The sequence below is a fragment of the Galeopterus variegatus genome, unplaced genomic scaffold (genome assembly GCF_000696425.1).
Source record: "Galeopterus variegatus unplaced genomic scaffold, G_variegatus-3.0.2 Scaffold889, whole genome shotgun sequence".
NCBI lineage: Eukaryota > Metazoa > Chordata > Mammalia > Dermoptera > Cynocephalidae > Galeopterus > Galeopterus variegatus.
In genome coordinates this window covers 293,820-309,161 of record NW_007727000.1, presented here as the reverse complement: position 1 = coordinate 309,161, position 15,342 = coordinate 293,820, and the positions used below count along the sequence as shown (strand labels likewise).

General features: G+C 60.3%; 1 protein-coding gene across 1 annotated transcript in view; it reads left to right on the top strand.

The window, feature by feature from the left end:
• NOTCH1 (notch 1) overlaps positions 1 to 15,342 on the top strand; it is a 55,009-nt gene that overhangs the window by 7,617 nt on the left and 32,050 nt on the right. Inside the window, exon 5 of the mRNA XM_008573207.1 lies at positions 1,113 to 1,191. Coding sequence (XP_008571429.1) covers positions 1,113 to 1,191 — 79 coding nt within the window. The remainder of the gene's footprint in view (positions 1 to 1,112; positions 1,192 to 15,342) is intronic.

Below are 15,342 nucleotides of genomic sequence, written 5' to 3'. Positions count from 1 at the left end.
GACGCGGGTCGTGAGGGCGACCGCCCGCCGGTGTCCCCCCACACGGCTCCCAGCCCGGCCGCGGACGTCCAGAGGGAGGGCGGCGTGGGAAGACCAGGGCTGCGTGTGGCGGGACTGACTTCCGTTTGGCTTTGCGGAGTCGAAGTTTGGAAACCTTGCGGGGGTGGAGAGTGGGCCGTGGAGGGGGACGCGCTTATTTCTCTCCAGGGAACATAGTGGTGATCAATTCCACACCACCCCAAAAGTTGGAGGTGGAACTATCTATCTTCTTCTGAAAAGTAGGGTTCCACGTTACACCCCTGCCCCGCCTCCACACAGGGGCTTCATTTATGCAGGCTGGTAAGATGGGGAGGGAGGGGCTTGATTAATGGCTCTCTCCTCGAGAATGGGGTTGAATTCCTTCCAAATGGGGGATCTTCATCCCCCTCCCAAGGGTGTGGCAGGGGGCGGGGGCTGCCCCTGGAGATGCCCACCTCCCCCCGCGGGAGCAGGTATTGGGTGTCGGGGGGCGGGGCCAGGACCCGGGGTGCTGTGCTGGTGCCCCAGGAGGCGGCCCTGGCGACAATGCGCGCTCTGATTCCCGGCGCTTTGCTGGCGGGCGGGGCAGCGGGCGCGCAGCTGTCGCATTTTCCCACGAGCAGGGAGCTGTGTGGCCACCCCTTCCAGCGCTGCCTTCTCGCAGAATGTGTTTGAACAGAGACCAGTGAGGTGGCTGGATGGAGGCCCCAGCCTTGCCGAGCTCCCCAGTGAACCCCACGGGGTGGGGGGTGCAGAATTTGGGAGGTGGCCTGAGTCATCTCCACCTTTCACGGCTGTCCAGGCTCACAGCAGGCCACCCCTCCGCACTTTCAGCACGCCTGCCACCTAGCCAACCTATTCCTCTCCCCGCCTCTTCTGACTACAGCCCCTTGGGTTTCAGGCAGCGGCTCCCTATGGCTCCTTGCCCATGACAACCCCATGACACTGAGCATAATGCCTCTTGGGTGAGGGGCGGATGGTACCCCTCGGTCTTGGGCTGGTGGCAGGTCCCACCCCAGAGTAACCAGGCCTTTCGGGAGCCCAGGGCTCTGCCACAGGCTGAGGCTGATCTGTCTTCTCTTGCCCTTTCCCAGGCCTGCGATGCTCCCAGCCAGGGGAGACCTGCTTGAACGGCGGGAAGTGTGAAGTGGCCAGCGGCACAGAGGTCTGCGTGTGAGTACTGCCCCTGTGGGGACCTGTTGCATCTGTCCGGAGTAGAGCCCCTGCTTTTTGCAGCAGCGCTGGGAGAGGACAGAACAGTGGGCCATTGTCTTCTGGAGGTGGCCCAGAAGGCTGGGCGCCGTCACGTGCTGACTTTTATTGGACAAAGTCTGGCAATTACTTAATCACCAGCAATTATGCCACGTGTGGAGCTGGTCTGGCTGCTGGAGGTTTGAGCACTCCTTCATGGGCCACCTTGGGCTGCTGGGGCTCTAGGTGGGAATCCCCAGTACCCACTTCTTAAGGTCCCTGAGAAATAGTTGATCTGCCATGGGGGCTCTGGGCCATTTACAGAAAGGCCTAGCCCCCACTACCCTGCCAACTGGGGAGCTGCTTCTTCTGGGAGAGTAGATGCCTCTTTTGGGCGGGTGGGCACCTGCTGGGCAGGTGAGCCTCTTCTGGGCAGGTGAGCCTGTTGGCAGGAAATTGACTATTTCAAAACAAAACCCACCCTTTGGGCCCTCTGCTTGCCTCAACTCACCCCTTCCTGGCCTCGGGGTGAGGTTGGAGAAGAGAAGTTGGGACTCATCTCATGGGCTGTGCCCATCTCCCTGTGTTGCGGACTGTGGGGGTAACTATATGAGGGTGACTGTCGGGAGTTTGGTTTCTGTCCTGGCGTCTGCAAACTCCGATCTCCTAAGTGTGGCTTTCAGGCCTCCTAGCTGCAGGTCCTCCCCGTAGAGTGGGCATGGCTGGGCAGCAGGCTCCACAGTGACCCTGACTGGGGCTGGGAAGGCCTTTTGAAATCTGCTGCCTGTCTGCAAGTGCCAGTCAGCCTGGGGAAGTTTTTCTGCTATGGCCGGTGCCCTTCAACTTGAGTGCATCCCTGATGAGAATACTGAGGAGGTGTTTGGTGGCTGGAGAAAGGACCCCCCCACCTCTGCTGGAGGCTGTAGATGAAGAAATGCTCCCCAGTAAGTCGGCGCCCCTCATTCCAGCTGCTGAAGGGCCTATTCCCTTGACAACCCCCAGCCCGTACTGCCGCCTGCACTGTCTGCCCAGCCTGTGGGCAGGCAGCCCCGCCTTCCCCTGCCCCCACCCTCCCCACACTGAAGCCAATTAAGCAGGTCTGTGAGCAGTTTAATGGACAAAGCCGATTGTGTCTTTGTCGCGCACTAATGAATGCACACTCCTTTTTTTTTTTTTTTTTCCTTTTTGGGGGCCCTTTCCTCCCCCTGCAGAAGCCTCACAGACGCTTGATGCCCTAAATCTTGTGTCCCTTCATTCAGAGACCGACAGCTGGGATTCAGTGCAAGTGCAGCGGCTATTGTTGGGGGAGGCGGATTAATGCTGCGTGATTAATTATGCGTGGCTTCCCCGAATGCGTAACCCCCTTCCCTGCCACAGTGCTCCCTGCTCCCACTCTGCCTCGCTCCCATGCAGGGCAGGGGTGAGAATCTTCTTACTTCTGCAGAGGAGGGTAGGAGGGGTGCTGTGCTGTGGAAGATGGGGGCAGTCTTCTTGGTGCCACCAGGGAGTGGGCACAGCCTGGGCCACAGGATGCCAGGGTCTAGGGTGGAGGTCTCCCGGGCCGAAGCGCATACCCACATGCTGCCTAGACCAGAAGGAAATGTTTTGGGGTTCAGACTGCCAAAGCCCCTTCCCAATGCCCTGCTTCCTGCATCTGGAATAAGGCCCTTCAACGCGACAAAATGACAAAACACTGGTGTGTGGGCTCTCTCCCGCTTCCCAAACCTGGGGTCTTTGTGAGCTCGCGGCCCAAGCCAGGCCACTGACTGAGGCCCCGTCTCCTGCACTGGGGCCTGCCGCCCCCTGTCTGGCGGGAAGTCTGCCTCAGTTTGGCCTGGCACTCTGCCGAGCTCAGCCCACAGAGACCCCTCTGTGTACAACCCACAATCTGATTTAGAAGACCAATGGAAGCGCCGTCTTAAGAGGCTCCCACCTCAGGGCAGCACGATGTTGGAGGCCAGGGCAACAGCCAGGGCCACTCCAGAGAGGGACAGGGCTGGGACTCACACTGCAGCTGGGGGGCATTGTAGCCACTGTCGGGTAGCACCCTGCTCCCTCCCTGGGCTGAAAGCCCCACCTGTAAACTCCACTTGGGGGCCTCTGCCTTCCCCTGCCACTCACCCTTCTCATAAGGCCCCAAGGTCCACCCAGAGTGGCCAGAGCACATGTGGGAGGCCCGCTCTCCCGCCTGAAGGGAGAGACCCACACTCCTTCCTAGAAGGTGTCTGGGGTGCAGGCTTCCAGAGCCCCACCAGCTGGATGTGAATCCCAGCCCTGTAGCCTCCAGACGCCACCTTCAGAAGGTTCTTTTACTTTCTGTGCCGATTGCTGGCTTTTCTCTAGAAGAGGTATAGGAAACAGTGGAGTCACAGTGCCAGGCACATTAGTACTCGGTGAATCATCTCTTTCCACCCCAAAGAGAAGGAACCTTCCTCAGAAGCCACCAGTCAGGTGGTTGCAGGGCTCAGGATTGGAAAAAGTGGTTTCCGTTGGTGCTAAATGCCTTCCCAGGTGGTCAAAGTGTCCCCTGGCCTGGTCAGCCAGTGGCCATGAGGGAAAGGCTTGGCTGCACCCCCTGGTGGGCAGAGTATGGCCTCTGGGCAGCCGTTGTATGCGATGGTTGTGGTGGCTGTGGTGGGAGGCAGGTGGCTCCTTGAGTAGGCCTGGGGGTCACTGCGGCTCTCGGTCCCTCTCCAGCCTCCTCACCAGCCTCATCAGTGCCAAGCGGGGAATACTGAGGGCATCCCCTTCTCATTCGATTGCAGGAGGAGTGGAAGAGCTGGAGGGAAAGCTGCTCCTTTGGGTGGACAGGTGTTCTCAGTCCAAGAGGCATATGCAGGGCTGCCTGGCTCTGGGCTGGGAACTGAGGCCCTAAGATACCGCCCCAGCCAGTAAAAAGTCAGAATTTTATGGGGGTGTCCTCCAGGTAGTCACAGAAGTGGGGTGAGCCATACCAAAGCCCCGAGGAGGGATGTCAGGCTGGGTGGTGGTGGGATTTAGCTTTGGACAACCCTGCATTTGAGGCCTGGCTCCACCGCCCACTAGCTCCATGACCTTGGGTCATCGGGTCACCTGAGCCTCAGTTTCCTCATCTGTAAGGCAGGGCTCGTGCACAACTGATCCCTTGGTGGTGCGTGAGGACTGCGTAAGAACGGTATGTAGCAGGCCCCGGGTGAGTCTGTTTCCTCCCTGCCTTCGTGCGAGCTAACGGTGCTGGTTTCAAGATCCTCTTTCTCGAGTATTTAGTCAGTTAATGAATGAATTTAGAGAATCCCAAAGCTGCTGCCTGGTGGGCCCAGGCAGGGCGCTGCTTGGGGAGGGGCTCGCCTGTTCTGAGGCTTCTGTTGCCCATAGTGGCTCCAGTTTGCAGCTCTCTGCTTCCTAAAACAGCCACCTTTGGGGACCTGCTGTGTGCTGGGTTCTGCTCTAGGCATGGCATACGGTGGGATGGGGCAGACACAGTGGGCAGGCAGGAGAGGCAACCAGCACGTGTATGTGACACAGGTGGCCCTGATGTGGCTCCCAGCAGCCCTTTAATGCCGTCTGGATTTGTCGTAGGAAATTAAGAGGGAAGGGGCCTTGAGAAGTTACGCTTGGTCCCAGAGCCACACAGCTGTCACAGTTTTGATCGGCTTTGCCTGTCCTCTGAAGTGTGTGCTCCTGACCACCGCCCCGTCCCGCCTGGGCTGCTGCAGCCACTTCCCGGCTGCTCTGCAAGGAAGCCGGGCCTGGGGCGTGGCTTCCCTTTAAAACGGAGGAAGGAGGTTCAGGCGGGAAGTGACTGGGCCTGGCTGGGGAGGTGGGGAGGGACAGAACGCCATGCGGCCATGCGTCTTCTGTCATCTGGTCGTGTTTCCATTGAGTCACCTGCTGTGTGGTTGGAGAGGCTGAGGCCGGGGAAGGAGCAGGTTGTTATCCTCGCCCCTGGGCTGAGAGCGAGCAGGTCTGTTACAGGACTTCCTCTGTTTACGCAGTGCCCAGCCTTCACGGACGCCAGGGTTAGAAAAACATGTTTCAAAACATAGAGCGTCAAATAGAAAGTCTCACCTACTTAAACGGTGGGGAGACCTGAGCCAGGGGAGACCAGGAGGCGGGCACTTGGGGTCCTGCAAAGGAAAGAGTCTCCTTGTGGCAGGCCTTGCCTCTGTACAGCAGCCAACATTTTTTCCATTGAAAAAATAATATATATATATTTTTTTTTAAAGAGAGGGGGAGGAAGAAAGAAAACTGTGACCTTAGCAGGAAGGGGGTGGAGCAGGGCAGACAATGGACAGGGGAAGGTCTGCAGCAGGTGGCTGAGCCGGGTCTGGGTGGCTGGGGGCAGGGAGTGGGTGTTGGGACACCCCCCCCCAGTTGCTGAGGTGGCAGAGGAGGGGTCTCTGCAGGGTGTCAGGGCCTGGGTTGTAGACCGGAGGCCCCCTGTGAGCAGGGGCTGGCTTCCTCATTCCCTGCAATGGGGCAGCTGCAGCCGCCACTGGCAGACAGGGTCCACTGGGCAGCGCCAGGCCAGCTGAGGGGTTGCACCATCCTGCCATGGGGAGGGGACCTTTCCTGTCTCACGTCTCGTCTAAAAATAGTGAAAGGATGTGGATTTGCAGAGCCAAATGAGTGTCTAGATTGCTTTCCTCAATAATGCAGCGATAATGGCTCCGCGCATAGACAGCCACTCTCATCCAGCCCCGTAAAACCTTGGCAGATGTCTTACTTCAGTGGCTCACGGCCCGCCAGGTGGTGGCCAGTGCTGTTTGTTTTATCCCCACTTTACAGGTGGGAAAAACTGAGGCTGAGAAGGGGAGAGGCCGAGCAAGGGTTGGGGATCTGAGGCCAGCTTCGTGTACAGGCATATCCAGAGCTTTCAGGATCTTTCCCAGAGGCTGAGGAGGACGCGTCACCACTTTAACGAGCGGCTGGCTTCGGGGCATTGTGACTGTGGGCCAGGATGCTTTTGATGGGCCTCAAGTTTCCCAGGCGGGGCTGAGACTTTCTCTAGCAGGGCACAGACCGCCCAGGAGACGTGGGACTGGGCTGGCTCCGATCTGCTGTGCCCCCTCAGACCGTGTCTCCTCCCTGGGCCTCAGTTTCCCTCTCTGTACAAGAGGGGGTTTGATTAGGTGGCCCGGGAGCCTTATGGCAGCTTTGTCCAGGCAGGGACCTGGGAGGGGCCTGCAAGCATGACTGCGGTGGTAGTGGGCAGCAGCCAGGAATCAGGCCTGGTCACGCGGTAAGGCGGGTCTGGGTCTGCAGGGCTGGGACCTGGTCTGGGTCACCCCGCTGGGGAGGAGGCAGTGACTGCAGGCTGGAGGGCAGAGGGAAGCCCTTTTCCAAAGTGGCCTGCTCTGGTTCTCCCGGCCTCGCCCACCCCACCCTGCTCTCTGAGAACACAAGGGAGCTGAGGACTAGATTTTGGAGGTTGGATATGTATATGGGGTTTTTTGATGTTGAGTCAAACATCATAAAATTGGCCATTTTAACCATTTAAAGTGCGCAGCTCATGGCGTTTAGTACATTCACATGTTGTGCAGCTGTCACGACTGTCTAGTTCCAGAATGTTTTTATCACCCCAATCAGAAACTCTGTACCCAAGAGTTGTCACTGCTTCTCCGTCCTCCCCCAGTCCCTGTCGACCACTAACCTATGTTTGTCTCTCTGGATTTGCCTACTCTGGACATGTCATGTCAACGGAAGTACACAACACGTGGCCTTTTGCGTGAGGCCTCTGTCACCTAGCATGATGTTTTCAAGGCGCATCTGTGTTGTAGAGTGGATCAGAACTTCATTCCTCTGAAGACTAGATTTTAGCTGCCTGGAAATACCAGGGACTGGCCAGGGGTGACACAGCATCCAAGTTCTCGTACAGTTGGTGGACAGAAGTCCAGAGGAGGTGGGCATTGGGCGTGGTGGGTGGCCGGGAGGGCTTCCTGGCTGCCCAGCAGCCACAGAGCCCCCTAGAGTGGGGCGGGTCTGTTCCCAGGTGAGTAAGTACGATGGCCTGCCGTGTCCTCAGGACCTGCCCTGTGCAGGATTCCGCAGCGGGTGTGCAGCCTGTGTCAGGCCTCAGCTGGTGCCAGCTCCTGACCCTTTCATCGTCCATCAGCTCAGGGAGGTACACAGTGGGGCCGTTCCCTCCGAGTTGCCCTCGGGGTTTCGGGAAGCACTGTGTCCCTTGCAGGGTGCCAGAGTGGTTGTGACCGTTGACAGCAGTCCCGCATGGCAGGTGACAGGATGTCCTCTCTCCTAGTCAGGTAGATGTATGAGTTTTAGCATCTGGACACCTGGTCAGTCCCAGCGGCTGTGGGCAGCAGGGGGGTTAGGTGGTCCCAGCATTTTGGGGTTGCTTTCTGTATATCTCTGAGAACCTGTGGAATTCTGGGAGTAGAAACCCTCCTCCCCAATGTTTCACCATCAGAAAGTGGCCCCTTTTTGCTGCAGGTCTCCCCACCCCCTGCTCCTGGGATGGAAGCATTCTGGAGGGTGTCATCTCTGAACCTCCCTTTCACGTCCCAGGCTGGGATCGGAACGTGGGGTCACTTCCACTCTATAGTGAATTAGCTAGGTTAGGCATTGCCCTCTCACCTCTCCCTCCCTGATGCAAAGCTGCTGCTTTGAGTGGGTGCCTCGAGGGTGGGTTGTGGGGTGTGGGTCCCAGCCCTGCACCCTCTTAGGTGGGAGATCACCTCCTCCTCAAGTCCCAGCCTCTGGGCCTGGGCTGGGACCATGTGGAAAGCTCAGATGCTGCTGAGCTGAGGGTCTTGGGAATCTCCTAGAGAGGGGGTTAAGGGGTTGTTTCTTGAGCTCTGGCTGGAGCCTCCTTCCACCTGACCCGTGGGGGCACCCTGCAGTGGTTCTCTGTTTCCTGGAAGGAGCATCTGCGGTCCTGGTTTCAAGTAGGGAGTCCAGGAGGTACCCCAGGGAGGCCTCGCCTCTGACACCCAACCTGCGGTTCCCAAACACAAGCACAGTTGCCGGGCCCGGCTGCGGTCTTCTCAGTCATAGTCCGGGGGAGGGGCGTGGGGTCCGGGAGTCTTGGGATCAGGCTGGGCCCATGCCATCTGGACCCCCCGCCCACGCAGCACTTGCCCTGCCAGGGTGGGGGAGCACAGAACAGTCACCCCAGCCTCAGCCTGCTCACCTGGCCTTACCTGTGCAGGGCTGGTCAGGACAGCTGGGCACCAGGCAGGAGCTGCTGTCACCAGTGGCAGGGCAGGCCAAGCCCCAGGTTGGTAGTTGAGATTTTCACCAAAGAAATTAGCCATGTCACAACTTGCACTGCGCTCAGAGCTGCACATGGTGACACATCCCAGCCTGGCTCTAGTGGGTAGAGGAGAGCATTTGTTGTCACACTGGCCCCGGCCTACACTGTCACCTGGCCTGGGTGTCAGCTGTGTGTCTCTGAAGTGCTTGAATTGGTTGTTCTTTTAAACTGAGTAAACGGTCCCTTTGTCATTCTGTTGACACTTAATTTGCTGAACAAACTCTTTCCCCACAGGTAGCGCAAAAGGCCAAACTCAGCCAGGCCCAGGCCTCAGGGAGGCGGGTCCCGCACTATCACGTCAATCTTTGTGTGAGTGCAATGGGGCCGGGATTTGAGAGGTGGACACCTCCAACTCCAACCTTGAGAGTCCCGAGACCTGGACAGGGGACATGCAACTGGAGGCAGGAAGGAACTGGACTGTGGTCCCCGTGCTGAGGTGATGCTTGGGCACGAGGCAGCAGCTCGGCTCTGGTCTCCTGCCTCTGCATCCCACGAGGCTCACCCAGCCTGAGTCACAGCCCCAGCCACAGGCATCTGCCCAGGGAGCTGCGGTGGGGACCAGCTTTATTAGAGAAGCGTTCGTGCCTGATCAAGCCCGAGAGGAGCGTGCCCGCCAGTCACTTTCCCCCACAGCCCGGCAGCTCCTTTAAGGTGTATTTGCAGACAGGCGGGTTTGCAGGAGCTTTGGTCTAGGATTTCCCCCTCTGTAGACCCTTTGCCCACAGGCCTGTGACTGCTGACCCATTCAGTGGCCAGGCCCTGGTGGGGTGGCATTGCCCCATGTTCGCTTTGACAGGCCTGGGGCCCTGCTGGCTAGCAGCAACTAAAACCTCAACCCTGGCCCTGCCCTCTCCAAGGCCTCGGGGGCCACTGCTTACCGGCCCATCAGGTGGGCACAGAGAGACTGTGGAGGAAGGTGGGTGGTGAGAGCCGACTGCTTGCAGCCGCTGGAAAGACCCATCCAGGGCTAAGCAGCGGGGTTTGCGTGGCGGGGCTCGGGGACCTGCCTCCTACCATTTCCTCTCGGTTTCGGTTGTTGATGAGCGGAAACGGCGCGGTTACTGGAAATGAGAGGTTTGGGGGAGAAGCCAGGGTTTTGAGTGTGTGTTTTTCCCTGACAGCTTTTCAGTAAGAGAGATGCCGCACCAAGGTGGGGGGGCGAGCAGGTGGGCGGGGGAGGGGCCAGCCGGGCCCAGACACTGCCCCGTGGGCTTGGCCTCACTTCTCCTGTCCCCACACTGAGGGGCCTGGCTGGTCCCGGCTCCTGGGGGTGCCCCCTCTTCCCCCTCCAGTCGTCAGGTCAGGGACGCCTCAACCTTGTCTAATTGAGAGCCAGACTGGGGAGGCTGGGTGGGGCTGTATGTCCCAGCATCCATGCTGTGGCAGGGGCTCAGACTGTGGCCCTAGGGTCCAGGGTCTGGCCCAGCATGGATGCCCGGCTGCTGCTTGGTGTGCACATCCAGGCTGGGCAGTGGTGTGCGGCAGCTGGAAAGGGAGGTAGAGGCAGGTGGGTGGCTCCAGGTTTCTGGAAGGCCTGGCTTCCAGCCTGCAGGCAGCTGCGGTCCAAGCTGCTTGCCCTCCCTGGGTTTCTCCTTTGGGCCAAATGTAGCCCCTTCCAGAACTCTGTTGCCATCAGGCCCAGGATGGGCCTGGTCAACAGCTCGGGCCATGGATTTGGCCTCCTTCCCCATGTGGGCTGTGTGACCTTGGGCTGTTCCCTCACCTCTCTGAGCTCACCTTCCTCAGATGATGGGAGCCATCTCCTGGAGGGGTGGGTGAAGTGTCCCATGGAGCTGCTGACAGGTAAAGGCGACGCCCCTACTGCTAGTCAAGTGTGTTTTCTTTTTCATTCAGTGTCTTATTTTGAGACATTATGGATCCCTTCTGGGCTGTAAAAAGGCATAGATGGGTCTCGTGCTGCACACCCCGTGGAGATGTGTCCATCTCGTTTTACTCCGTCTGGGGCTTCTTCCAGAAAGGTCTCTCCCAGAGACCAGCACCAGCTTCAGAATTTGGGTTAGGCTGTGCAGGATTGGGGTGAGTAGTAAGGGATTTGGGCGAGGTCATGTTGGACAGGCGTGAGATTGTGCACGATCTGATCGAAGCCTCACTGTCATGGCCTGCAGGGGCAGAGGGTCTGGGACTTGCCAAGCCCAGCCCGAGAAGCCCCCACTTTCCCCACAGGGGAAACCCCCCCAGACAATCCTAGACCCGTGCCAGCTGGCCTGGGACAACTGTGTCTCCCAAGGTATGACACTGCAGCCCCTCCCCAGAAGGCCCCTGCCCAGGGCTGAGTGCAACTGGCTGGAACCTGTCTTCTGGAGTTGCTGTGTCCCAAGGCGCCTTGGTGGCTGCGCTGGGGCTGGGCAGAGCGAGGGCTGAGAGTGGACAGCCAGGTGCACGCTCGGCCTGTGTGCCAGCCAATGGGGGCAGGGACGAAGCCCGTCCCCGTGCTGCAGCCCCTCAGGTGGGTTTCCCGGGTGTAGGTGGAAGAATGTTGCCTCCGACCCCCTTCTTGGGTCTCTTCCAGCTGTGGGCGGGCGTAGGCCTCGTCCCCTTGTCCACCAGTGCCTACTGTCGGGCAGGAAGGCCGCAAGGTCACCATGGGTGCAGAGGAGCTAGGGCCAGCACACCCGCTCCCAAGGCCTGCCCCACCCCGCCCCGCCCCCAGGGTTTTGCGTTTCCGCCGAGCTGTGGGCCTGTAAGAACGCATTGTCTGCCCCGGCTCTCCCCGGTCTGGTCTGGGAGATCAGGTGGTCAGGCATGAAATCCAGGCCGAGGGTGGGGTGGCCAGAGGTGCACAGGACACACACACACCCTCCCTCTTCTTTCCCATGAAGCTTCTGCCGGCTCCTTAGCCGCCTCTGGGGATGCTGCCCTGCCCTGGGGCTGAACCCAGCATCTGGTCCCCGTGGGTGGCAGCAACAGTCATCGAGGTGGTGTGGTGGGCACAAGCTGCCCACGCCCCCTTTTCTTATCCGTAAAGTGGGCCCAGCACACCCCTCCAGGGCCGTTGGGGAGACCCAGTGAGATAAAGCTTGTGAAACCCAAGTACAGGAGGGCGTGGCCTGCTGTGCGCAGGACAGATGGCAAAGGGTCCTGGTGCCCCCTAGCCCTGGCATTCTCAACCAGGATGGCTGGACACGGAGCCTGCCCCTCTGGGTGTACGCTGTGCTGGCTGTGTAGCTGCCTGTGAAGAGGAGGCGACAGGACCCCTGGGGAGCCCAGGAGTGCTGCTGGGCAGTCCCCGCCCGCTGGGCCTGAGAGGCAGCATCTGCTCCCACGAGCAGAGGAGGGAGTTGCCAGAATCACTTCTGGCTTTGACGTGGAGCTAAGTCTGCGATTGCTGACTTAATTGATCGAGTTTTGGATTAAGCCCTCCTAGCAGTGCTGTGTGCCTATTGATCGCCTGAGTGATGGGGGGTGGGGAGAGGTGCTTGGGAGCAAAGCCCCAGGGCAGTCACAACCATCCTGGCCTCCCTGGTCGTTTGGGCACTGGCCCAAGAGGTTTGTCCACGTGGGTCCCAAGGGGCCAATTAGAGTGGCGGACATTGGGAGAGCCCCAGGGAGGACACATAGACCTAGCGGTGTATGTAGCTTGGGACTCATCTTTTGGGGGGATCGGTGGGAAATTCCCTCAGTGGAGCAAGGGGGAGCTCCAGCAGGCATTTTTCACACGCCCATCAGCCTGTGGGGCTTTTTCACAGCAGGGGGTTCCAGGTGACCTTGAGCATCCTGGGCTGAGCCTTAAGCAGTGTTGGGAGGGGCAGGCTGGAAGGCGGGCCCCCCACCCCAGCCCCTATGGGTGGGACTGGGTCACCACCGCCCACCCCAGCTGGGCCATCTCCGGGAAGTTGCTTGACCCCTGCCCGGGCGTTTCCGTCCCCTCTGATGGGAATGCCGCTTCCCACGTGGGAGCTGCTGGGTTGGGGGTGGCAGCTCCAAGCAGAGTTGGGTTATTGTCCCCACAGTGGGAAAGGTGGCTTCCTGGGAGGACAGGTTCCGTCCCCATCCCGTCTCCCACACACACAAAGGGCTTCCCCGGAGCCAGGGAAGGAAGCCGTGGCCTTCCCTGCACTTCCTCTCTCCAGCATGTTTTAAACCATCCGGGATGCAACTTGGGGGAAAGATTTGAAGACAAAGAGTCCAGAGGGTTGGGAGCGGCTGTTTGGGCTGGAAAGTGTGGGCTCGGGCCCAGGCCCAGGCCAGGCCCCCGCCCTGACTCGGGGCTGCCCTTCTGGTCTGAAGAGCAGCTGGTATTTGGGGCTGGGGGCTGCTGCATCAGACCCAGCTGGCCCCTGGGCTGGGCCCCCAGCCTCCCTGCAGCCATACCAGCCCCTTTCCTCCTTCCCGGGGCCCTGGGAGCGGGGCAGGCCCCCCTTGTGGCTTTGAGCAGTCCCAGCCCAACGGCTGCACAGGCTGGGGAGAGACCGCAGCTCAGAGGCACCAGCTGGTTGGTCCCTGCTGTAGTTGCTTCCTGGGGCAGGTGGGACCACAGGTGGTGTTTGGAGGTAGCAGCGCCCAAACCATGGTCCCATGTTCCCAACAGCAAGCAGGGCCGGGGGCACCCTAGGCTACTGTGGACAGACCCCTTCCCTGTCTCTGTATCCCTCTCTCCATCCGAGGTGGGGAGGGGAGCTAGGAGCAGAGGCTGCAGGGGCGTCCTTCAGGCTGCTGGGTGTTCGAGCTGTCTTCACACAGGTGTTTGCACAAAGGTTCCTGGCAGGTTTGAAGGGAGCTCGGGACCTCCGTGCAGCGCTCTTTGTCCTGGGGGCTTTGGGAGGTGAGGGGAAGGGGCTTTTTCCCCCAGAGCTGAGCTGCTCTGCTGTTCCTAATGGGAAAGGACTCCAGGACCCCAGGTGGGGAACAGGGACCAGCAGAGGCCACTGAGCCCCCAGTCAGCTTGCCATGAGCACCTTGTTCCTCAGCAGCTGGTGCCTACTGGAAGGCAGGTGGTACTCGCTGGGATTTGGGGACTTGGACTGTCCTCTGCCCAAGGGAGGGGACTCCCCACCCCACCCTGCCCTCAGAAGCCTTGGCCAGGGATGGAGCTCACTGACCCCCATGAAGGGCCTGCCTCGGGGAGCACCCCACCACCCAGTGTCCAGACCCCCCTCTGTCCCACTCAGTCCTGGCCTCAGTCTTCCCTTTTCAGCAGGGGGTTGAAGCCTCTGGGGCTGATGGATGGGCGTGCAGTGGTGTCGGTGGCTTGGGTGGAAAGCATCCAGCCATATTGGACCTTAGCTGAGCACAGCAGGATCAGGCTCTGGGGAGGGGCGGGGGCTGCACAGGACTATCCCGGTGATGGTGACTTATTTGGCTGACACCTGTTGAGTTGGAATGTGCAGAGCAAGAGCCCACAGACCCCAGGCTCTCCTTCCCGAAGGGGCTGAGGGGGGAGGTCGTGCAGCTGTGTCTGGGGAGGGTGGGGAGGGCAGGGGGCAGGTGGGATCACCAGACTCCTGAAAACAGGCAGCTGTGGGGGTGTCTGGGGAGGAGATAAGCCCCCTTTATCGCCCCATGAGTAGCCGTACTGCAGCTGGGGAAACTTTGGACTTGAGTGGCGGTGAGAGGATGGGCTGGGAGCTGGCACGGAGGCAGGAGGAAGGGCAGGTGGGGTCGGACCTGCCTTCCTTGCTATACCCGGGGGCGGGTCTGCTGAGGACAGGTGGAGCCGGTTAAGGGCTAATTAAAGCCGGGGGCTCTCCACCACCGTTCCCAGGGATGCAGGCCACCCGCCCAGTGGTGGGAGGGCTGTCGATTGTGCACTGGGGGGCGCAGATCTGGCATCTGTGCTGCAGGCCCTTTGCCGCAGAGCAGGGCAGGGGCACCTTTGCTCCGGGAGCTCTTCTCGTGGTCGGCACGGTTTTCCTTAAGCAGGTGCACCTCTCCATGCAATAAGTGTGTTCCCAGGGACGTGTCTCCATGTCTCACGGCTGTGGATCAGACCCAGCATAGAGTGGGACCACTCTGCCCAGGTGTGCCAGATGCACGGGCCACGAGCCCTTCACGCCGTGCAGCCTTCACGACCCCTGCTGCATTCACAGGAGCCTGGGGGTCTTGCCTGCCCCCTGCTCTCCCTACCCTCCCCAGCCACACTTGCACGACCCTCCCCACCAGCCCCTTCAGGAAGGAGACCCTGGGGTCTGTGGGATCCTGTTCTGCTCTGCTCCTGCAGTGCCTCCTCTGGGTGATGAGCTAGTCGTGGCCGAGAGGGATGGAGGGTCCCACTGTGCCCCTGCCCCGTGCCCTCCTCAAGGAGCGTCGCCCCACCCCAGAAGTCCCTCTGGTACACTGTCCATAGGCCGAGCCCCCCGGAAGCGCCTGCCCTGAGGTCTGGTTCCTCTAGCTGATCCGACCAGGGTGCCACGTTACTGACCCCCCAGCTGGCCCGGGTCCAGCCTCCCCTGCACTCCCCACCCCTCAGCTCGGCCTCCCCCTACGTTCCCCACCTGTGTCTTGCCCAACTTGACCATAATCTCCTTGAGGGTAGGAACGGAGTAAATCCTCCCCCTCTTTAGCCCCTCTGTCCCCTCCTCATCTTAGGGTGGAGGGAGCTGTCCTCTGTCCCCTGGGGGTGGCAGATGGCCGCTGAGCTTAGAAAGGAAAACAGCGCAATTTAGAATTAGTCCAGGGTGAAAGGTCGCGGCAGCATCTGCCTCCAGAGGCTTTCTGGAGTCGCATTTCTATGGAGCGGTGCTGGCGGGGGAGGGTGGGCACCAGCACAGTGGAGATGCTGAGCGGAGCACAGCGCTGGGTCAGTGTGGGAGCGGCCGCGGGAGCCCCCTCAGGAGCCCCCTCCTCAGCCCCTGCTGCCTGCCCCTCACCTGCACCGCCAGGACGGGACAGGCTGCACCCTGGGGGGGGGGGGGGGGGGGGGG